At 41.1% G+C, this 18,310-nt stretch overlaps 1 protein-coding gene across 1 annotated transcript; it reads left to right on the top strand.

Moving 5' to 3' along the window:
- Positions 1-1,539: 1,539 nt before the first annotated feature.
- Positions 1,540-16,731, top strand: cxcl12b (chemokine (C-X-C motif) ligand 12b (stromal cell-derived factor 1)). The gene is made up of 4 exons (XM_061721682.1): positions 1,540-1,753; positions 3,966-4,083; positions 11,299-11,382; positions 13,676-16,731. Exons 1-4 carry the CDS (start codon positions 1,687-1,689, stop codon positions 13,713-13,715), a joined length of 309 nt encoding a protein of 102 aa, XP_061577666.1. The 5' UTR covers positions 1,540-1,686; the 3' UTR covers positions 13,716-16,731.
- Positions 16,732-18,310: the final 1,579 nt, after the last annotated feature.

Here is an 18,310-nt window from a genome sequence, read left to right as displayed (position 1 = left end):
TATAGAGACCGGACAGCCCTTAATAGGAGAGGAGCCCCGGACCCCATACTCACCGAGCGCCCCCCCACAGAATGGCACGAGGGACCCAGTCAAATGCCTTCTCCAGATCCACAAAGCACATGTAGACTTGTTGGGCAAATTCCCATGAACCCTCAAGCACCCTGCGGAGGGTGTAGAGCTGGTCCAGTGTTCCACGACCGGGACGAAAACCGCATTGTTCCTTCTGAATCCGAGGTTCAGCTATCGGCCGTATTCTCCTCTCCAGTACCCTGGCATAGACTTTCCAAGGGAGGCTGAGAAGTGTGATCCCCTTATAGTTGGAACACACTCTCCAGTCCCCCTTTTTAAAGAGAGAGGGACAACCACCCCGGTTTGCCACCCCAGCGGTACTGTCCCCTTCCTCCATGCAATGTCGCAGAGGCGTGTCAACCAAGAAAGCCCTACGACATCCAGAGACTTGACGTACTCAGGGCGAATCTCATCCACCCCCGGATCGTTGAAGTATTCCTTCCACCGTCCGACGATGTCCCCAGTCGAGGTCAACAGCTCCCCACCCGCACCGTAAATGGTGCCGGCAGAGTACTGCTTCCGCCTTATGAGGCGCCGAATGGTCCGCCAGAATTTCCTCGAGGCTGACCGAAAGTCTTCCTCCATGGCCTCACCGAACTCCTCCCGATGTCCCCAGTCGAGGTCAACAGCTCCCCACCCGCACCGTAAATGGTGCCGGCAGAGTACTGCTTCCGCCTTATGAGGCGCCGAATGGTCCGCCAGAATTTCCTCGAGGCTGACCGAAAGTCTTCCTCCATGGCCTCACCGAACTCCTCCCGATGTCCCCAGTCGAGGTCAACAGCTCCCCACCCGCACCATAAATGGTGCCGGCAGAGTACTGCTTCCCCCTTCTGAGGCGCCCAACAGTCCGCCAGAATTTCCTCGAGGCCGACCGAAAGTCTTCCTCCATGGCCTCACCGAACTCCTCCCAGGCCCGAGTTTTTGCCTCCAGGACTGCCCGAGCAGTCAAGTATTGGTCAAGTTTTGGTCAAATATTACAGTGTAATGCACAAAATAAATATGTAGACTAGACATGTAACAATGTTTGATCCCTAAAGTGTAGTAATTTAGTATTTTTGGGTTCATTCATGTGGGATGGTAGTGTGCTGGGGGATTGTATTTAGATTGTATTTGATGTGTATTTAGGCGACGATAAATGTAAGAGAAATAAGAGGATACCAGAAAAAGGGGAAGAGGGTTAATTAAACAAAGTAAAGCACAACTGAGAAAGATGGTGTCAAGAAAATGACTTCAAGTTGACAAACAAGAAGAAAAAAAACTGTGAAGGAGGGAGAGAAAGCTGCTGTCTGACTCTCGTTTTGACTCCAGGCCAAAACATTTGCAATCGAGGAAGTCTCTCTCCCTCGCTCTCACCTCCTCTCCTCCGATGCTGGAACCCCCCCAGCACCCTCCCACCCATCCCAGCACCCTCCCTCCTGAGAAAGTGGGACTCCCTCTCCCTCTCCCTCTCCACCCACGCACTCGCTCTCCCTCCCGGCCGAGGCTTTAACAGCGCGTCTAGCGGAGCCGGTGGCCACAGTCGTCCGCTGGATTGTAACGGAGAAACAGAGCAGTCCTCCTGCAGACAGACAGCCCTGCAGACAGATAGTCCTGCATTCAGCCCTGCACACCCCCAGCATGGACGTGAAGCTGCTGGCGCTGGCGGCCCTGCTGGCCGTGGCCGCGCAGGTCCCGACATCCACCGGTGAGTCCAGCAGCAGGACCGGGGAATCTCTGCACATCTGAACCGCTTCAAACATTGCTGCTTTGGCTTTGATTTTCTTTTCTTTTCTTTTCTTTTTTATTTTTTATTAACAAATGTTGCCACAAAAGATGTCTTGATGATCTACATGTTGGTCGTCTGGCTCTTTTTTTTAATTGGATAAACAGCATCTGTCACTTATTTAAATATTTAAATAAGCAACGTCAGTTTCTGGTATGAATTTAGTTTATTAAGGTTTAACGTTTCATCCCATCGACAGGTTTTAGTCAATGTAAATTTGAGGGTTTCATGGTTGAAAAAAGGGGCCTTTTTTGACACTTTCTTTCCTAGTAAGACCATTAAACTTCAGTTCCTTGATCCCTTGCGTTCCCCTCTGCTCAGGTGAATTTTAAGACACAGGGAAAATTAGTTTGAAGAGTTTTATTTTTGCTTCAAAAGGATTCATCCTTCTTTTTTTTTAACAATATAATAAATGTAGAACTTAAATTATTCTAATTGCCAAAGGTTTTTTTTTCCAAAGTATAAAACCCAGTTATTCTGGCTTTGGCTCCTGAAAGATGATGTTTGAGGTTTTTGTTCTTCCCCTATTTTATTTTTTATTTACATATTTTTCTATTTATATTACCTTTTCTTTCGAGTTTTTAGCATTTGAACTTGTGAACTTGCGAAGTCTATCTCTTAACTGCAGACCAAACTCAGATAAGGCAAGCTGAGTGTTTCATTTCAAACTCGGAGACGGTAGGTTGCAACATTCGTGTGTAATGGCCATTAATCTTGTAAATTGGGGAGAAAATTCATTTGGATTTAAAATGTTCAATCTTCAAACTCGGGGACTCTTTATTAATTAACCACATCCTAACCTTGTGAGGGAGCGAGACGGGTGTTGTGATAAGCTTGTTGTTTCAGCTCCAGTGAGAGTCCCAGCTGCATTGTAAAGGGTCAGCTGTAAATGCATGTGTTTGTCTTTCTCTTTGCTTTTCCATGATTAGTTTCTAATTAAGAGTTTAGAGTGTGACGATGATCCTGGCGGATACTTGCTTTGCAAGTGCTGGTGTTGCATGCTGCATAAATGTTTTTTATAGTTTGCATGACAAAAGACCCTGAATGGGGGTGAGTCATTAGTCTAACTTTAGTGAGGATTTAGTTATTCGTGGCAAGACATTTGTTTTTGGGTTTTTTTTATAAGCATGCTTGTTGAGCCTTAAGAGCAAAGGTCTTTAAAATGCACATGCTGCACCTGACTTGAAGACGTTTGTCTTGGCAGGAAAAATAACGAATGAGTTATTCCCTTAAAAATGTTGAAACAGCTCCAGTGTAGTATTTTCTGCTCAAAACTCGTTAAAGTCAAGCCTATTAGACTGGTGTCTTAATTCTTTGTAGGTTTTATTAGCATGTGACTCCCTCCATCCCTCCACTCCCTGACATTTTTACCGCCACCATCGTCTCTTTCAGAACTATGACCGCTCATTTCTAAGAAGGCGAATAAATGCAAGCGCATTTGAAGTTATTGGTGCGCATCTACATTCCTGGGGGCTCCGCGGGGCTCCCTGGAGGCACAGGAGCAATTTCTAATCAGGAATATACTTGAGAGCTGATTTCCACAGAGGCTGTCCAGGCCGTCTGAGCTGCAGAGTGTTAAAAGAGGGGAGTATTGGACACGCTGAGCACCCTTGTCCTCTGGAGTGGCTGGTCTGAATGCGTCAGCGTGCAAGTGTGTGCAAGTGTGTGTGAGAGAGAGAAAGAAAGAGTGGTCAAAAAGGGCTAATCTCTTTTTAATGAACATGTTCGCCGAAGTAGCAGGTAAACTTGGACATTCTCATGCTTTTTTAAAGGTTTGTTACAGTAAATTAAACATCCTCTTAAAGTGCCTGCTGAGCAGAGAGGCATTTGACCTTACTTGGAATTAGATGAAATGCGTTTAATGTGTTTGATTTTGGACTCTGAGAGCATTAGTCCAGTTAACGAGCAATGCAATTCAGTGTTTGGCACTCCTCTGTGTTAGTCCAGTCACTCTTGGATCAAAGCTGGCTTTCTGGATCGCATAAGCAGTGTGTCATCTAACCTGCAGTCTGAGGTCTGTCACATTTTACCGATCTATTTTAGTGACATGCGGAGAGGCCAGAACTTCTGCGTGTTGAGTGTTTCACCTTGTTGTCTTTTCTCTGGCGTAACATTGAGCACTGTGTCCTTGCAGCGAAGCCCATCAGCCTGGTTGAGCGGTGCTGGTGTCGGTCCACGCTCAACACCGTCCCTCAGCGCTCCATCAAGGAGCTCAAGTTCCTCCACACACCCAACTGCCCCTTCCAAGTCATGTAAGTGAAAGTCTAAGATTACAAGTGGGATTAACTTGAAGAAATGCGTTTCCAGCTCTAATGGTCTAATTATAGTTTCATGATTCTGTCATGCATGTAATTTGTGCATTCAGGCACATTTAGGTGATTTTCTTTTCCCCGACAGTTTGGACCAGAAGTATTTGAAGTATTAGTTACACTATTATAAGTAAAGTTGAGCTTCTGAATTTCCTTTGACATGATTTTTTTTTTTTTTAGATGTGTGTTAAAATAGCCATTTTCCATAAAGAAAAGGTTTAGGCAAGGCAAGTTTATTTGTATAGCACAATTCAACACAAGGTAATTCAAAGTGCTTTACATCAACATTAAAAGCGGCAAGACACAATTAAACAGTAAATAAAAAATAAAATGATAAGAAAAGAGGTAAAATAATAAAAAGCACAAGTTGTTAAAAAATAAGGGCAGTAGAATACAGCAGGTAAGTATTTAATTTAAGAGTACGCTTCAGTAAACAATAATGTTTTTAGCCCTGATTTAAAGGAGCTGACAGTTTGAGCAGACCTCAAGTTTAAGCAACTTGTCGAACTTACAAGTCTAATTGTGTTGATTCCTTATGCATGGAGTCAAATATTCAGCTGGTTCCTGGTAGTTCAGAAGAGCTGGATCTGGGTTTGGTCCGCACTTTGGAACCATCATCAGGAACAGCAGACATTTAAAGCGACCATTTCGACAGTAATTCTTCTGGACATTTGAATGTTTGTGTATTACACCATGTGCACCATCATTTTACATGCACTTTCCTAAACTCTTCTCCCTAGTGGCGCGTGGAAAGAGGGAAACATCCCTGTGGCAGCAGTTAGGTGCAGAGAATCGTGAGATATAAGTGCTGAAGCAGCAAATGATGAAGCAAAATAAAATTCATGTGCAAACATTGACATGAGGTATGATGTGAGGTATGGCGTTAATACCCCTGTGCACTTTTCCTGAATGAGGGAGTTTAAAACAACACAATCCACTCAGAGAGGAAAGCGGTCACAGCCGGAGCTCGAGGGGGCCATTTATGTCTTGTAAGGGAAGCAATAATTAAGGGTCAAAGTCATTACCTTTGTATTTCTGCTGACCTCCTGCGTCCCATATCCAATTTTTTTTTTTTCCTTTTAATATCCCGCCTGAAACTGCCAAGCGACAGTGATTGTAATGTCACTGGTCTGGAACTTATTAAGTCAAAAGCGTCTTTCAGTTGTTGGCTGTAGAAAAACCGGACCACAGAACCCTCGCAGCCAAATGGCTGAAAGGCTGTGGGGCTTCTTTCAAAAAAAAGAGGGAGGAAACAGAGAGGGGGTGACCCAGTGGCTAAAGGTCAGAAAGGACAAACAGAGCTCTGGACGAGCCACAAACACGCCTCCAGAAAACTGCCAGAGGAGTCAAGAAGTCACTCTGACAGGAGTCCGCGGAGCGCTGCGCTCCTATCTCTACTGAGGCGGATGAAAGAAGCCCAGCAACACTGCTCCTCCTCTCACCCCAAACACCCCCCTCCCCCATGTGATCCACCGTGTTTCCCTCATCCTACCCCCCCCAGTCCGCACATCCCAGCATGCTGTTGGCATTAACTTGCTGTGAAGTAATTACTACCTGCTGCTTGTGGAACTCCAGCCCTCAAATTCCAGCCAAGTCAATTCGGGTTTAAGCTCTCTGTGTGTCACCCAGACAAGGAGACAGATAAACAGGATGAAGCGAGACACATCAAAACAGCAGAGATCTTCCGAGGGGATGAGCTGGCAACCCCTAATAAACTGAATTAGGAGGGGAAGAAGGGGGCATCCCGGGAGGAAAAGCAAACACAGATCCGGTTTCCCGGCTGTTTGGCCTCCTGACTCACATGTTGGTTTGAGGGATTTGGGACTGATGCTGAGGATCGATCCTGAAGCGCTCTTCCAAATTCATGGGGCCATTTGCTCATCTGCTAATGCGTGTGCATTCAAATGGGTTGTGGAGGGAGGTGGTGAAATCAAAAGGGAAACGAGACACTCGGGGCGCAAATTGAATCAGAGAGCAATGAAACGGACAGCAGTTTGAGGTGTAGAGGAATGTGTTTAATTTACAGTTGTTTGAAAGGAAGACAGAGGGCGGAGAAAGGGGAGCAGCACCTCAAAGTTGTTAACTTGCATACACGACCTTTTGCCACGGGGGTGTGATATCCACATGTGTGCAGGGACCGAGACCCCACAGTCTGACCCCCAATTGCCCAGCTGGATCTGAAACTAATCCTGCAGTGTCTGACGACAGAATGGATCTGTCATGGATTTCTAACTCACCTCTTCACCAGCGGGACAAATTTCATAATTACAAAGCTCCATGCTGCCCCCGCTGCATCCTCATGAGTGAATACATCAGTTCAGGACTGAATATAACTCTGATGGAAACTTTTCTATCTTTTTGTAGTGCTATAAATAAACAAATTCTTCTAAATTAAACACTTTATCAAACAAAACAATAAATGTTACTAGTTCTCTTAAGGCAGTAAAGTTTTTCTGTGACTTGTTTTCTAGTACACTTTATATTAGATTACACACCACTATCGATAGCAGGTTCAGTGTAATAACATTTTCGGTTGACCTGGACTAACCCAGAATGATGATTTCATAACAACATTCCCAGCACATTGAATGAATTAGTGATCTGTGGATGTCAAGGCCAAGGAACACAGGGCTGCCGGCACGCCGTCAGTACAAGGAAAGATTAAGGCAACATGTACATTCATACATTCATTTTTCATTTTAAGATGTAAAATTTGCAGAGGTGGAAAAAGCACAAAAATATTGTACTTAAGTAAAAGTACAGATTTCCTGCTTGAAAATTACTTAAGTAAAAGTAAAAAGTACCCATTAAAAACATTACTTAAGTAAAAGTATAAAAGTACCTCAAATTAAATATAATAAAGTACCAAAAGTACATGGTGTAAAATGTACTTAAGTACAAAAGTAAAAAGTACAAAGTACAAAATTCTTTTCAAAAGGATTGCAAAGAAATTAAGTCCCAACATTTTCATGCTGTCGAAAGTGGCTTTATTCCAAGAATTTGCTTACAACTCTAAATAATGGTGATATTATTCTGACCCCTTTAGCGTTTGTTTCCATTACCCCATTTTAATTTCTCCCTTTGCTCATCACTGCTGCTGTACCCCATTGGCCCCGCTGACAGGTCCACCCCCAGCCTGTAGTATGCAGTGACAAAATTAAGCAACCCCAGCTGATAAAGGATGAAGGAGACTCTTGAACGGATTGAACTTTTAAATGCCAAAACCACCTTAGAAGGGGTGGAATGAAAGAATGGTGCCCATGGACACTCCCTGGGATGATGATGGTTGAATAGGTGGAAAAACACAAAAAAACACTACAATTTTTACATATGGCTGTTGACGAAAACAACTGAGAAACCATACTGTAACTATAGGAAATAAAGTTTTAAACCAACTCTTTTTAAACCAAATGACAATCTCCACAGAGTGCTATACTGAATTATGAATTATCTTAATCTTTTTTTATCCTTTTAAGCAATAATGATGGATAGGTTCCTGTATCTATTCTGTACTGTATTTTTAACTAACACGTAGGCTATGATTATTTATGAACGATCTAAACCCATCCATTTTCAAACCTCACAATGTAATTTATGCTTGACTGTATCAGGTCGGAATATATTCTTTGCTGAGTTTGCTTTTCTTCTGAGAGTGTGTGTCGTTCCTCCTCCATTTTCAGCACTGCTTGTGTCTTCAAAGTAGCCACGCACCCTTATAGGCTACTCTATGAGCGCAGTGCTGTGCTCACGGCAATAGCCTACATTTTCATTTAATGTAAGACTTTAATTTATAGTGAGTAACAACGTGTCCAATTTTAAATATAGCTGATTAAAAGTACGATTTTTTCCTTGAAAATGTAACGAAGTAAAAGTAAAAGTACAGAAAAATAAAAGTATCAATGAAAGTAAAAATTCTCAAAAATCTTACTTAAGTACAGTAACGAAGTACTTGTACTTCGTTACTTTACACCACTGAAAATTTGATATGTACAACCGGCATTCACCCTACATCTGTCAACTTCTTCCCTCAAAAAAAAAACATAAATGCAACAGCTGTGGTCTGATGTGGACAAGTAAAGCCGTTTAGAAGCCATGTCATAGTTGAACCAGTTAACGTCAGGATTTGCTCTTCCTCACGATTCTTTCTTCTCTACACATCCTTCCTTCATTTGCCAAGCTACAATATTTGTGAGATAATGTTTTATGGACAGAGAATATCAAAGTAAAAACTTTTGCGATGCAGTGCATCAGTTTCTTTGTAGGCGTCAAAATGAAAGCCATCAAAAGAAGAGAAGTCTCGCTGCAGTAAAACACCATGGATGTGTTATCATGCCATGGATCTGATTTGCTGTCCCTGGTACTGAAGGTCCTGAATGTCTCGAGAAACTGAAGGACTCTGAGTAACATAATTTAAAAAGTCTAAGAAAGCCAGGTCTGTTGTGAAGGTTTAGAGTCTTTAAGCATTTCTGCTAAAGAAAGCAACACGATAGCAGTTAAAAATGAAACAGGACTCTTTTAAACTGCCTGAGCTTTATTGTTCTCAATCAACAGCAAACACAGTTGATCCATTTATAACTATAAGTGGTCAGGGGACTAAAAATAATGATGGGAAAAACCTCATGTTGAACGACATTTTTTGATGTGAGCTTTATCCCGTAACTAAACCAAACACCATACCACTGCAAGTTGTCAAAGAAACCAATCTACAAAACCCCTCTGAGTAGGTCATATGTATAAAGATGTTAAATGTACAGTACAGAGACAGCTTTACGAACCTTTCAGGTCACAGTGATCTGGGATGCAAGCCTCCCACCAGTTGTCCTTGACAGCAAACGAAGAGCTGGGATTTTCCACCTGCATCTCTGAACTAATGGTGACAGCATAATACGTGCTTGGGATACGTCGAAGGAAGATATAAGCATTTTTTTCTCTTTAACATTTCCTGACTTGTTCCTAAATCATCTGTTTCTTCGTTGACTGGTTTGTGAAGTTACGAAAATACACCCTCAAAAGATCAAATATTATACTGCACCATTATCTAACAAAACCTACACCAAAATATAGAAGACGAGCATCAAAACAGTTAAAGCTCAAATATGTATTAAGAGGACAAGTAGCAGCCAGATCATACTGTTCTCATTAAATGCACTGGAACATTTGTGCATTACTCTAAAAGCAGAAGTTTTTACAGTTTACTGGTTTGGAGCGTAGATGTTTGGTGACACGATGCAAAATAGAAAAATACATCCGTAATGATTTTAAAGAAGCAATACCCATCAGTATGAGAAGTTAAATGTTAAAGATCATGTCTCAACTATTGTAAAAAGATGACATGACAATAACTTGTAAGGAAAAGGAGTTACCAGCTTCTGCTACATCAGCAAATCTTTAGTTTACAAACTTAATTCTGATCAAACTACATGACTTTCAGAAATATTTATTCCAAGCAAAGAGAGACCAAACTGAAGATGTTTGACCATAACTGTTATCAGCGAGCACCCAGGTGGAGGGCTGAAGATTTGAGCTTACTTTGCAGTCACAGCACCTGTGCAGGATGCAGCCATCAAGTTGAACATGAACTCTTCTTCATACCTGAGTATTCTAGACGCAAATGTGAGGACATTTGTCTGAGATCTAAAGCTTTGTTGAACTTTAGTCATGCAACAGGACAATGTACCACAGTACACCAGAACATCTGCATCAGAACGGCTAAAGTGAAAGACTTAAGGCTGTCCAGTGCTGTCGTGGCACCTCAAGAGAGCAGTGGATGAATGCATGTCCACACGTCTCAACAGACTGAAGCAAGAGTGGACCAGCATTCCTCCACAAAGATGATAAAATCGTACAAAAAATGATAACATAAAAAATCTCAGACCATAAGAGGACCAGGAATAAGTTGAACTCTTTCTGCAGATAGTTTGATGTCTTCACCTGGACCAACGGACTGGATCAGAGCCGCACCACTGGAGCTGTCGGCATAATCTTTCACACCTTTAGGACATCTTTTTTAATCGTTTTAATCAGTGCTTTAAGTGGGAAAAAATAAGTGCCGGTACTCTCCCCCTCCAGTCATACAAATATGGGACTATAATTTGTATACGGTATATATATATATATATATTAAACTCTCCTACTCTGTTAAAAACCTCCTGTGTTTACCTTCATATTTCCGTTTGGCCATGCATTTTGTCCCTCCAAGTTATTTCCGTCACAACCACGAGCGCGCCCGTATAGCTCGGCGACTTGCGTACAGCGAACGCAGGCTCGATTCCAGTCGCGGCATATTTTGCACCCACTTCCTACGAGTCTGTCTTTCACTGCACCTATCAAAAAAAGTTGCAAGAGCCACATGACACCCGCCAAAGAGCCGCATGCGGCTCGCGAGCCACGGGTTGGCCAAGCGCGCCTTTTACGTCTGTACGGCAAGCTTTGAGCATCAAAACACCTTAATCAACAAATCCAACCTGTAGACTTTGGGGAGATCGGGGGGAGTTACTGACTGATGGGGAATCTGGGAAGAACAGTACCGGTACGCGCCGCACACAGTAAATAATTTCCGGTACGCTGATGGGTACAATTTAGAAGTGCCGGTACTGCGTACCGCTCCGTACCGGCCCACTTAAAGCACTGGTTTTAATAGTAACATCCATCTGAAGAATTATTACGATCTCCAGTTTTGATGCATTAATGCAATTGACCATTAGGGCTTTCAGCAGGAACTATAATGCATTTATTTAATGTCAGAAGGGTCTTTAATGAACTTTAAATTCTTGTTTCATTTAGGTAAATTATGAGACTTGTGATATTTTGTCTGAGCACAGAGGCAATGAAGTACAAATACAGTCTCTGTGTTGCACAGCATCACCAGAACTGCAGAACCCAAAGAAGTCTAAATATTCCCCACTGAAGGCCTTGAATCTGATTTATCAGATACGACTTTCAGTTAAACAAATAAACATCCTTTCTATCATTCCTACTCTGGATTCATGTAAACACTTGTGTAATTGTAAATGTAAAAGTAAATGTAAAAAAATGCACAGTTAAGTAGAAAAACCTTTCACAATAAAAGCGTAATCTGTTTCTGAAGTTGCCGCATTTTCACCGATATTCTCATACGTTGTGCAGTTTATTAAAATGTACCTTTCCTTCCTCATGCAGTGCCAAGCTGAAGAGTAACAGAGAGGTTTGCATCAACCCAGAGACCAAGTGGCTGCAGCAGTATTTAAAGAACGCCATCAACAAGTAAGAAATCCCTCCTCTCTATATAACAATGACATCACTCAGAAGAGGCAGATGTGAAAATGGCAAGTGTGTGAAGTGGAGAGTGTAAAGCTGACTAGGAGGAAATGAGCCACGGTTAAAAACTGCTGTTTATTGGTTCCAGCGTATGCTCTCACTGTTCACATGGAAGCAGCAGAGTTTCTATCAGTGAGTTCAGTAGCAGCAAACAAAAACAGAGAAACATCTTCAACTGTTTTGTGGAAATATGTCTAAGAGTTTACAAGAAGAAAGGCTTGAAAAATCCTACCCTCTAATTATATTCAGACTTTTATTTTGCTGGGTTTTTAATGTTTTTTTTAAGTAGCCACAAATTGTCCCATTATTAGCGTTGGTATCATTAGACACGTTCTTATACTTGAGGAGCAACATTATAGAAGCAGCACGTTCAGTATTTAATGAGCTCTGCCTTTAAAAGGTGTGCCTGTCATAAAAAAATGTCTGGTAGCGATTACTGCCAAGGCTGCACGTATACTTCTTCAAAATCCCTTAACACTACTGATGCACAATGTGAAAATAAACACGAAAGATGCTTCTGGAGATTGACAAGACAATGTTTACATACTGAGCAGAGGATTGAGGGAATACAGCATGTTTTTGGTTTTTTTAAAGGGGAAAAATATCGTCTGTTATAGCTGATGTAAGCTGGAATGTGGCACAGATGTTGAGTGAGCTATTTTTATCTACAAATGCCCTCTACCATGTCAGGAACTGGCTCCAGTGGGCATTTCAAATTTTTTTATTAGCTGTTTTTTTTTTTTTTTTCCTTTTTTTTGTACATATTTCAAAAGGAGTTTTTTTTTTCTTTCTTTCTTTCTTTCTTTTTCTGTTAAATGACAGATCATGTTAAATCTGTTAATTGAAAGATCAGTACTGCGCATATTTATTATTAGGAGGACAAAAAAGTTGACATGCTTCCAAAACAAGAGAAATTATAAACGAATGTTAAAAACGGCATACCTTCACAGAAATGGAGACGAGAGAACACAAAAATTCAGATAGAGATGTTGTTGCTGGTTCACGCGTGCAGGGCACAGCAGGAGTCGTCACTGTGAGAAATGTTTGAGCTAAAACGCACAGGACGCTGGGCTGAATGCAAATCTCGCACTGGAGGCTTTCCAACCTTCATACCAGCGAGCTGGCCGGCTAAACTCTATGAAGCACTAGGTCTGTCTGATGTGGACGTCTGTGTTCTTACATGCAGGGAAACGTCTAAAAAAATTAAGGGCTCCAGTGCACGTATGGAAGCGACTCAAGGTTGGTGTTAAAAAGCCGAGAAAAGCCCATCAGAATATTCCCATTGACCTCATATTCCAGCCAACTGTGTGTATATTCCAGCCAACTCCATAAAAACGTCTTCATGCTTTTATGTCGCAGATAAAATGGGATTGGGGTTTATTTCTCTCTTATTTAATTTTTTTTCATGTGGGAAGGGGTTTTTTAAGAATGGGTTCTCTGTCAGTATGTCACATTTTCTTGTTCAGTTACATCCATTCATCCATCCATCCATCCATCCATCCATCCATTCATCCATCCATACATCCATACATCCACTTTCTATACCAGCTCAATCCAGTTCAGGGTCACGGGGCCCCTCATGTCCCAGCTCACTCTGGGTGAAAGGCCTTGGTAAACCCTGGACAGGTTGTAAGTTCAGCGCAGGGCTTTTCAGTTACAGTTACATAGAAATCTCATTGATTAAAAAAATGTAAACTGTCCATGAGTGCTGAGCTCAGAGCAGCATGACGATCACTCCAAACACAGAATCTGGGTTTGCTGCAAACTGGCAATCAAGGTTAGCACTCGGGCACTCAACAGACATTTAAAAAAGAAAAAAAACTTGCTATCTTAAGCCTCTAACAAGACTAAAAAATGTAATTGGTGTGGAAACAGTTCCTACAAAAATTCTACTTAAGTGTACAGGAAGTGTTTAAAAAGAGTGTTTGTTTAAGGCATCTCCTTCCAGGTGCTACACAGACCTCAATACATACAAAAGGAGACTAGTTAATGGCTTCTGCTTCCTATTTTGTCATTAATGTCTAAGTACTGGTCCAGTTTTTTGGAAGCAGATGCCAAGAACACTCCTGCCTCAGGTTTTCACTCCCTATCATCTAATAGTAAACCTACTCTTGTTTTACGAGTTTTGAGTCCAAATAATAAGCTGATATCACGCAAACAATTATATTTCATTTTTCCAATCAGGTCCCACTGCTCACTAAAACTGATAACCTTCTTATCATTCTGGCTCCTCCGACAGGGTGAAGAAATCCAAAAGACGCAGTAAGAAGAAAGCCTAAACACATGGGAAAGAGAGTCCAGTATCCTGCCGCTGATCCTGAAATTCCCAGGCCAAAACCTCCATACCTCCCCATCACTGCAATGGATGTATGCGAACACGCTGAATATACCTGCCCACCTCTCTGGACCGCTTGCAGAAGCAGCACTTCACCTCTAAACGTTGCCGTTCACAGCATCACCTCTTTCTGAACACGCGGACAGTCGCCACCGGCGGTCCATACCAGCACCATGTGCAATTATACGGCGGTTGTGAGGTGGCATATCTTAAATAACTCTGATTGTGTGCCTGTATATATTTGTTTTGTTGTTCTTTTTTCTTTGTTGGGATTCACCCAGCTTTCAAAGAACTTTTCCAGCTTTCTGTCTCACTCAAATCTTCATTTCCACCATCAAGTCATGGTAAACTTGTTTCAAACACCAGCTATAGACTGAGGAAAACCTTTCCATCAGCTGCCTGCACTGATCTGTGACCTGGGATTTGGTCAAATGAAGAAGAGTTGAATTTACAAACACCAAAGGGAACTCATTTAAGTCGAAATTCCTGCCCTTGTGACTTGTGCTCACATTATTCATGTTTCTACATGCCTATGCTCTGCACAGCGGATCATCGTTTTTCATATCCTCCCTCTTCTACTGTCACACCAGCCACCTGCATGTGCTCTGTCACCACATCCGTAATGTTCTGCTTGGGTCTGCCTCTTTTCTTCCTGGTTTTCCAGACAGAAATGCAGAAAGACTCTGCCTCTTTGAGGCAAACGTGGCGTCTCTTTTTGAACAAGGGCTTACGGGACAATAGACACAGAACCACGCTATTGGGGTTAACTGCCATCTATTACCCTTGGTTTATTAGAGCAGACCACTCAACCGCACGTTTGGCATCACCTCTGAGCTCGCTGCACGAACAAAACAGGGAGGACGCTCACGCAAACTGCAATGCAAAGAGCACTGATATTCTGGTGCTATATATTCAGGATGATGTGTCAGAGCTGTGGATGTAACTGTATTTTACTGTTCACGCTATGCAAAAACAAAAAAAAAGTCAAAACACGGGGACCTCGCACGGTGAGGTTCAAAGGGCTGTTTTCATGTGACGTTCAGGCCACACAAGGAATAAAAAACACTTACCGGTGCAGCTTTTCTACTGATGCATATATTGCAAAAGAAAACAGGTATTTTTTTTGTGAATCATTCAACATTAAGAAACATATCCACTTCAAAATATATGACACTGTTTGAAGTGAGTTAGTTAGTGGAAGTATTGTTAGGAGGAGGAGGTAGTACCAGGTTGTAATTCAGAGCAGTTTTGTTTTTAAAGGAGCCTGTGTTTGATTATATTGCAGTATTTTCATACCAACACCTGTCCTTGGTAGGAATGAAAAGCTAATAAGTTGTCACAAATATCTAAATGATAAATGTTACAAAGGAAATGTTGTGAGTGGGAAAAATGAAAGTTTTTGAATATCCATTTTATAGCTATATATATTTGAGCCACTTTATTATTAGATGTGTCTTTTAAATGTAATTCTTTTCTTTATACATATACATATATGTATAATCTTACTAAATGTTTTTCAATGCAAAATACAGTAGGCAGTAGCTACTAAATGAAGGCTGTTCCATGAAGTGCAGTATTAAACTTCATTGTTAAGGATTGTCACAAGCATACATAGGATATATAATCTATAATTTGCAAGTATGTTATCTGGTATGGCACGCACTCCTGGCTTTGACAGACCTATAAAACACTACCAGGTTTTGACAACGGTTTTAACAGGCTGAGAAATTGCATTTATACTCTTGAATTGATTTTTTGTCTGTGTTATTTATCAGCCGTTAACAAGAGTGGACACAGGAAAATCTACCATGTCCAGCTTGCAGCGTTCGAACTGCTGTCATTGGTTACGTGAGTCCGGAAACGACTGAGCTCAGCTCTCAAGTCACGCCAGTCGAGCAGTTTAATCAATTTGTTTTATAGTTTCACGTTGGTTGATGTACTATGTGTCAGCAGAGCCACTGAGCCGAGACAGAACAAAACCCGACCTGAGATCCGAACCACCAGCATGTGCTTTCAATCTGGACACCACCCCGCCCCCCCCCCCGTGCAGGCATTTATTTTCAGCTTCACTCAGCTGTGCTGCAAAATTAGACCTCTTTTTACCCAAAACCTGTTTTTGTAAGTCCAGGTTGTTCAGCTCATTTTTATGAAGTTTGTTTTGTCTTGTGTCATGTGATGACTGACGGGGTTCAGGTTCTAATGTTACCAGTTTGGATTTAATGGTGCAATAATCCTGCAATAGTTTTTCTCATTAATGTAATAGGAATAAACAGCCATGGGATTATACTAATTTATATAACCATGTAGCTACATAAGTAAAAAAAAAACAGAAATCCGTCTTTTTAATTGATATGCAAAGATAAATGTTCAATTTTATTCAACGTGTAAGTTAATGACGAACCACATTCCAATCTTAACCTTTGCTGTGGACATTTCTTATGTTTATTAAATTATCAGCTGTATTACCAGTAAACTGTAAACAGTGTAAACTGTAGTGACATTTTCACATGTTCATATAACAAAATTAGTTACTGGTTCCATTTTTGAACAATAAAGGCTATTAAATCAAGCCCTGCGGAAACATTTATCTTTGCATTGAAGCCAGTTTCACCGAACTGTCCTCTCAGAGAATAGTTAGATAATATTTAGCATAAAAAACACACTGCAAAGACAACCTGTTAGAGAGCGAGGTTGATAATGTTGGACAAAATCCACATTTTGACTGATATTTACTCGGTAGAGGTGTTTTGAGAAACCTATCAGTGAATTTTTACTTTAAACCTCGAAACAATGTGAAATGACTTTATAACTTCTGAGGCAGAATCTGACACTTGATGCAGGTTCCGACGCATATTCTTCATAAACGTATGATGTATTAGAGTATTATTTCTGCATTTTCACTGCTTGTAAACCAATGATATTTGTGCTCATTTTTCAATAAAGTCACACAAAATAAAAAATCAGTTACTTGTCTGTGTTTTATCCGTCAAGAGCAGGTTTAGTTTGCATATAATGCTGATTTAAAACTTTGTTGTGTTTCATTTGGTCAGAAGATGCATAAAATTCCCAGGAATAAAGTGTAACAGAATCAGAGCCCTGGTACAATATGAGCAATCAGTCCGTGAAGACAATAGACGTATTCATTCCTCTTTTATTTGATCATTTCTTCTGAATCCTTCCTTGCACCAAACTTATAAATTATATTTCACCCTGTTAATCAGTCAGTTCTTCAATTTGCTGTTTATTCCCTTTTGTGGAAAGTTTCATCTGTTTTAAAAGCATAAATCACTTAAGACTAGAAACAGAGAAAATTGTGAAAGGTGTTGATTCAGAAAGACATGTTTGACAAGTAAATGAGAGCTTAAAAGCTTAAAACTTCACCAAGTCTTCATGTTGGATATCCATCAACACTGTAAAAAAATGATTTATATGGTTTATATTATTTCATTACAAGATTCAGACTCTATTGTAAATATTTCCACTGAATTTATTTAACTGTTTTGTCTTTTTGCTCTGCTTTATATGATTGTGTCCATTCATTTTTCCATAGTTTTCCTTTTCTTTTTCCTTTATTCTCCCCAAATCCTCTGCCCATTTTCAGATTGATGGAGATGAATTGCATGTGTCACTGAGCTGTGAGGTCCGACATGACATAAATCTGTAGAACTGTGGATTTAAGTCATTGATCCTCCCTGTTCAACATTATAAATGACTTATTTTACATTTATGCAATGGCCGACATTCAATCCAGTTTGGAAAAGTTCCGACGGGATATGTCTTTCTTTCCTGAACTGTCTCAGCTTGTTATTTAGTTTGACAGTGATAAGGCCCAAGAGATGCAGAAATAGCTAAGGGTCCCACATCCCTTCTTTGAATAGAGAAAAATAAAATGACCACACTTTCTGCAGCATAGTCACCAAAGAAAGAGCTCTTTCAATCAGAGATCTTGTTAAGTCTGAGGTATGAGGAAAGGTACATGTAAAATCATTAAAATCTGCTCTGATAATGTAACACCTGGGGAATTGGAGGGTGTTCCTCAGTACTGGTTAATCTCTCGTCTGCAGCAACATGGAGCTTTATGAGGCTGTCAGCTCTAATAAAGTGGAACCATGTAGAGGGGATTAATTTCATGGTGCTGCTCTCTCCTCTGACCTCTGTGTGGTTGCATACGAGGAACATGAGACACGATTTGGACATGGACCAAGTGCTTTAGAGGGTCAGAGTTGCATGTTTTAGCCTTCTGGCCACATTCAGAAATGATTATGAGATTTCTATACTGTGCTTACTCAGCTGACACTTGGGCATGATGGAGGTAGCTGACATGTGTACCCGGTGCTTATTATGTTGTATTTTTGGTAACAAGTCACCCCGTTTCTGTTTAGCTGCCCAACTTCGAGGGTTTTTATGACAAATGGGAAAAGTTCTAACCAAACAAACAAGGCCGAAGGATGGAGTGTGAAAACTGTTTCATGATAAGATAGATGAAACATTAAAAGCTATAAAAGCCAGTTGTAACCAATAAAACTTGTCCGCTGGGTA

The sequence above is a fragment of the Cololabis saira genome, chromosome 1, assembly GCF_033807715.1.
Source record: "Cololabis saira isolate AMF1-May2022 chromosome 1, fColSai1.1, whole genome shotgun sequence".
NCBI classification, from domain to species: Eukaryota; Metazoa; Chordata; class Actinopteri; order Beloniformes; family Belonidae; genus Cololabis; species Cololabis saira.
The sequence above is the reverse complement of the archived record's forward strand: the minus strand, read 5'-3'. Positions and strand labels throughout refer to the sequence as shown.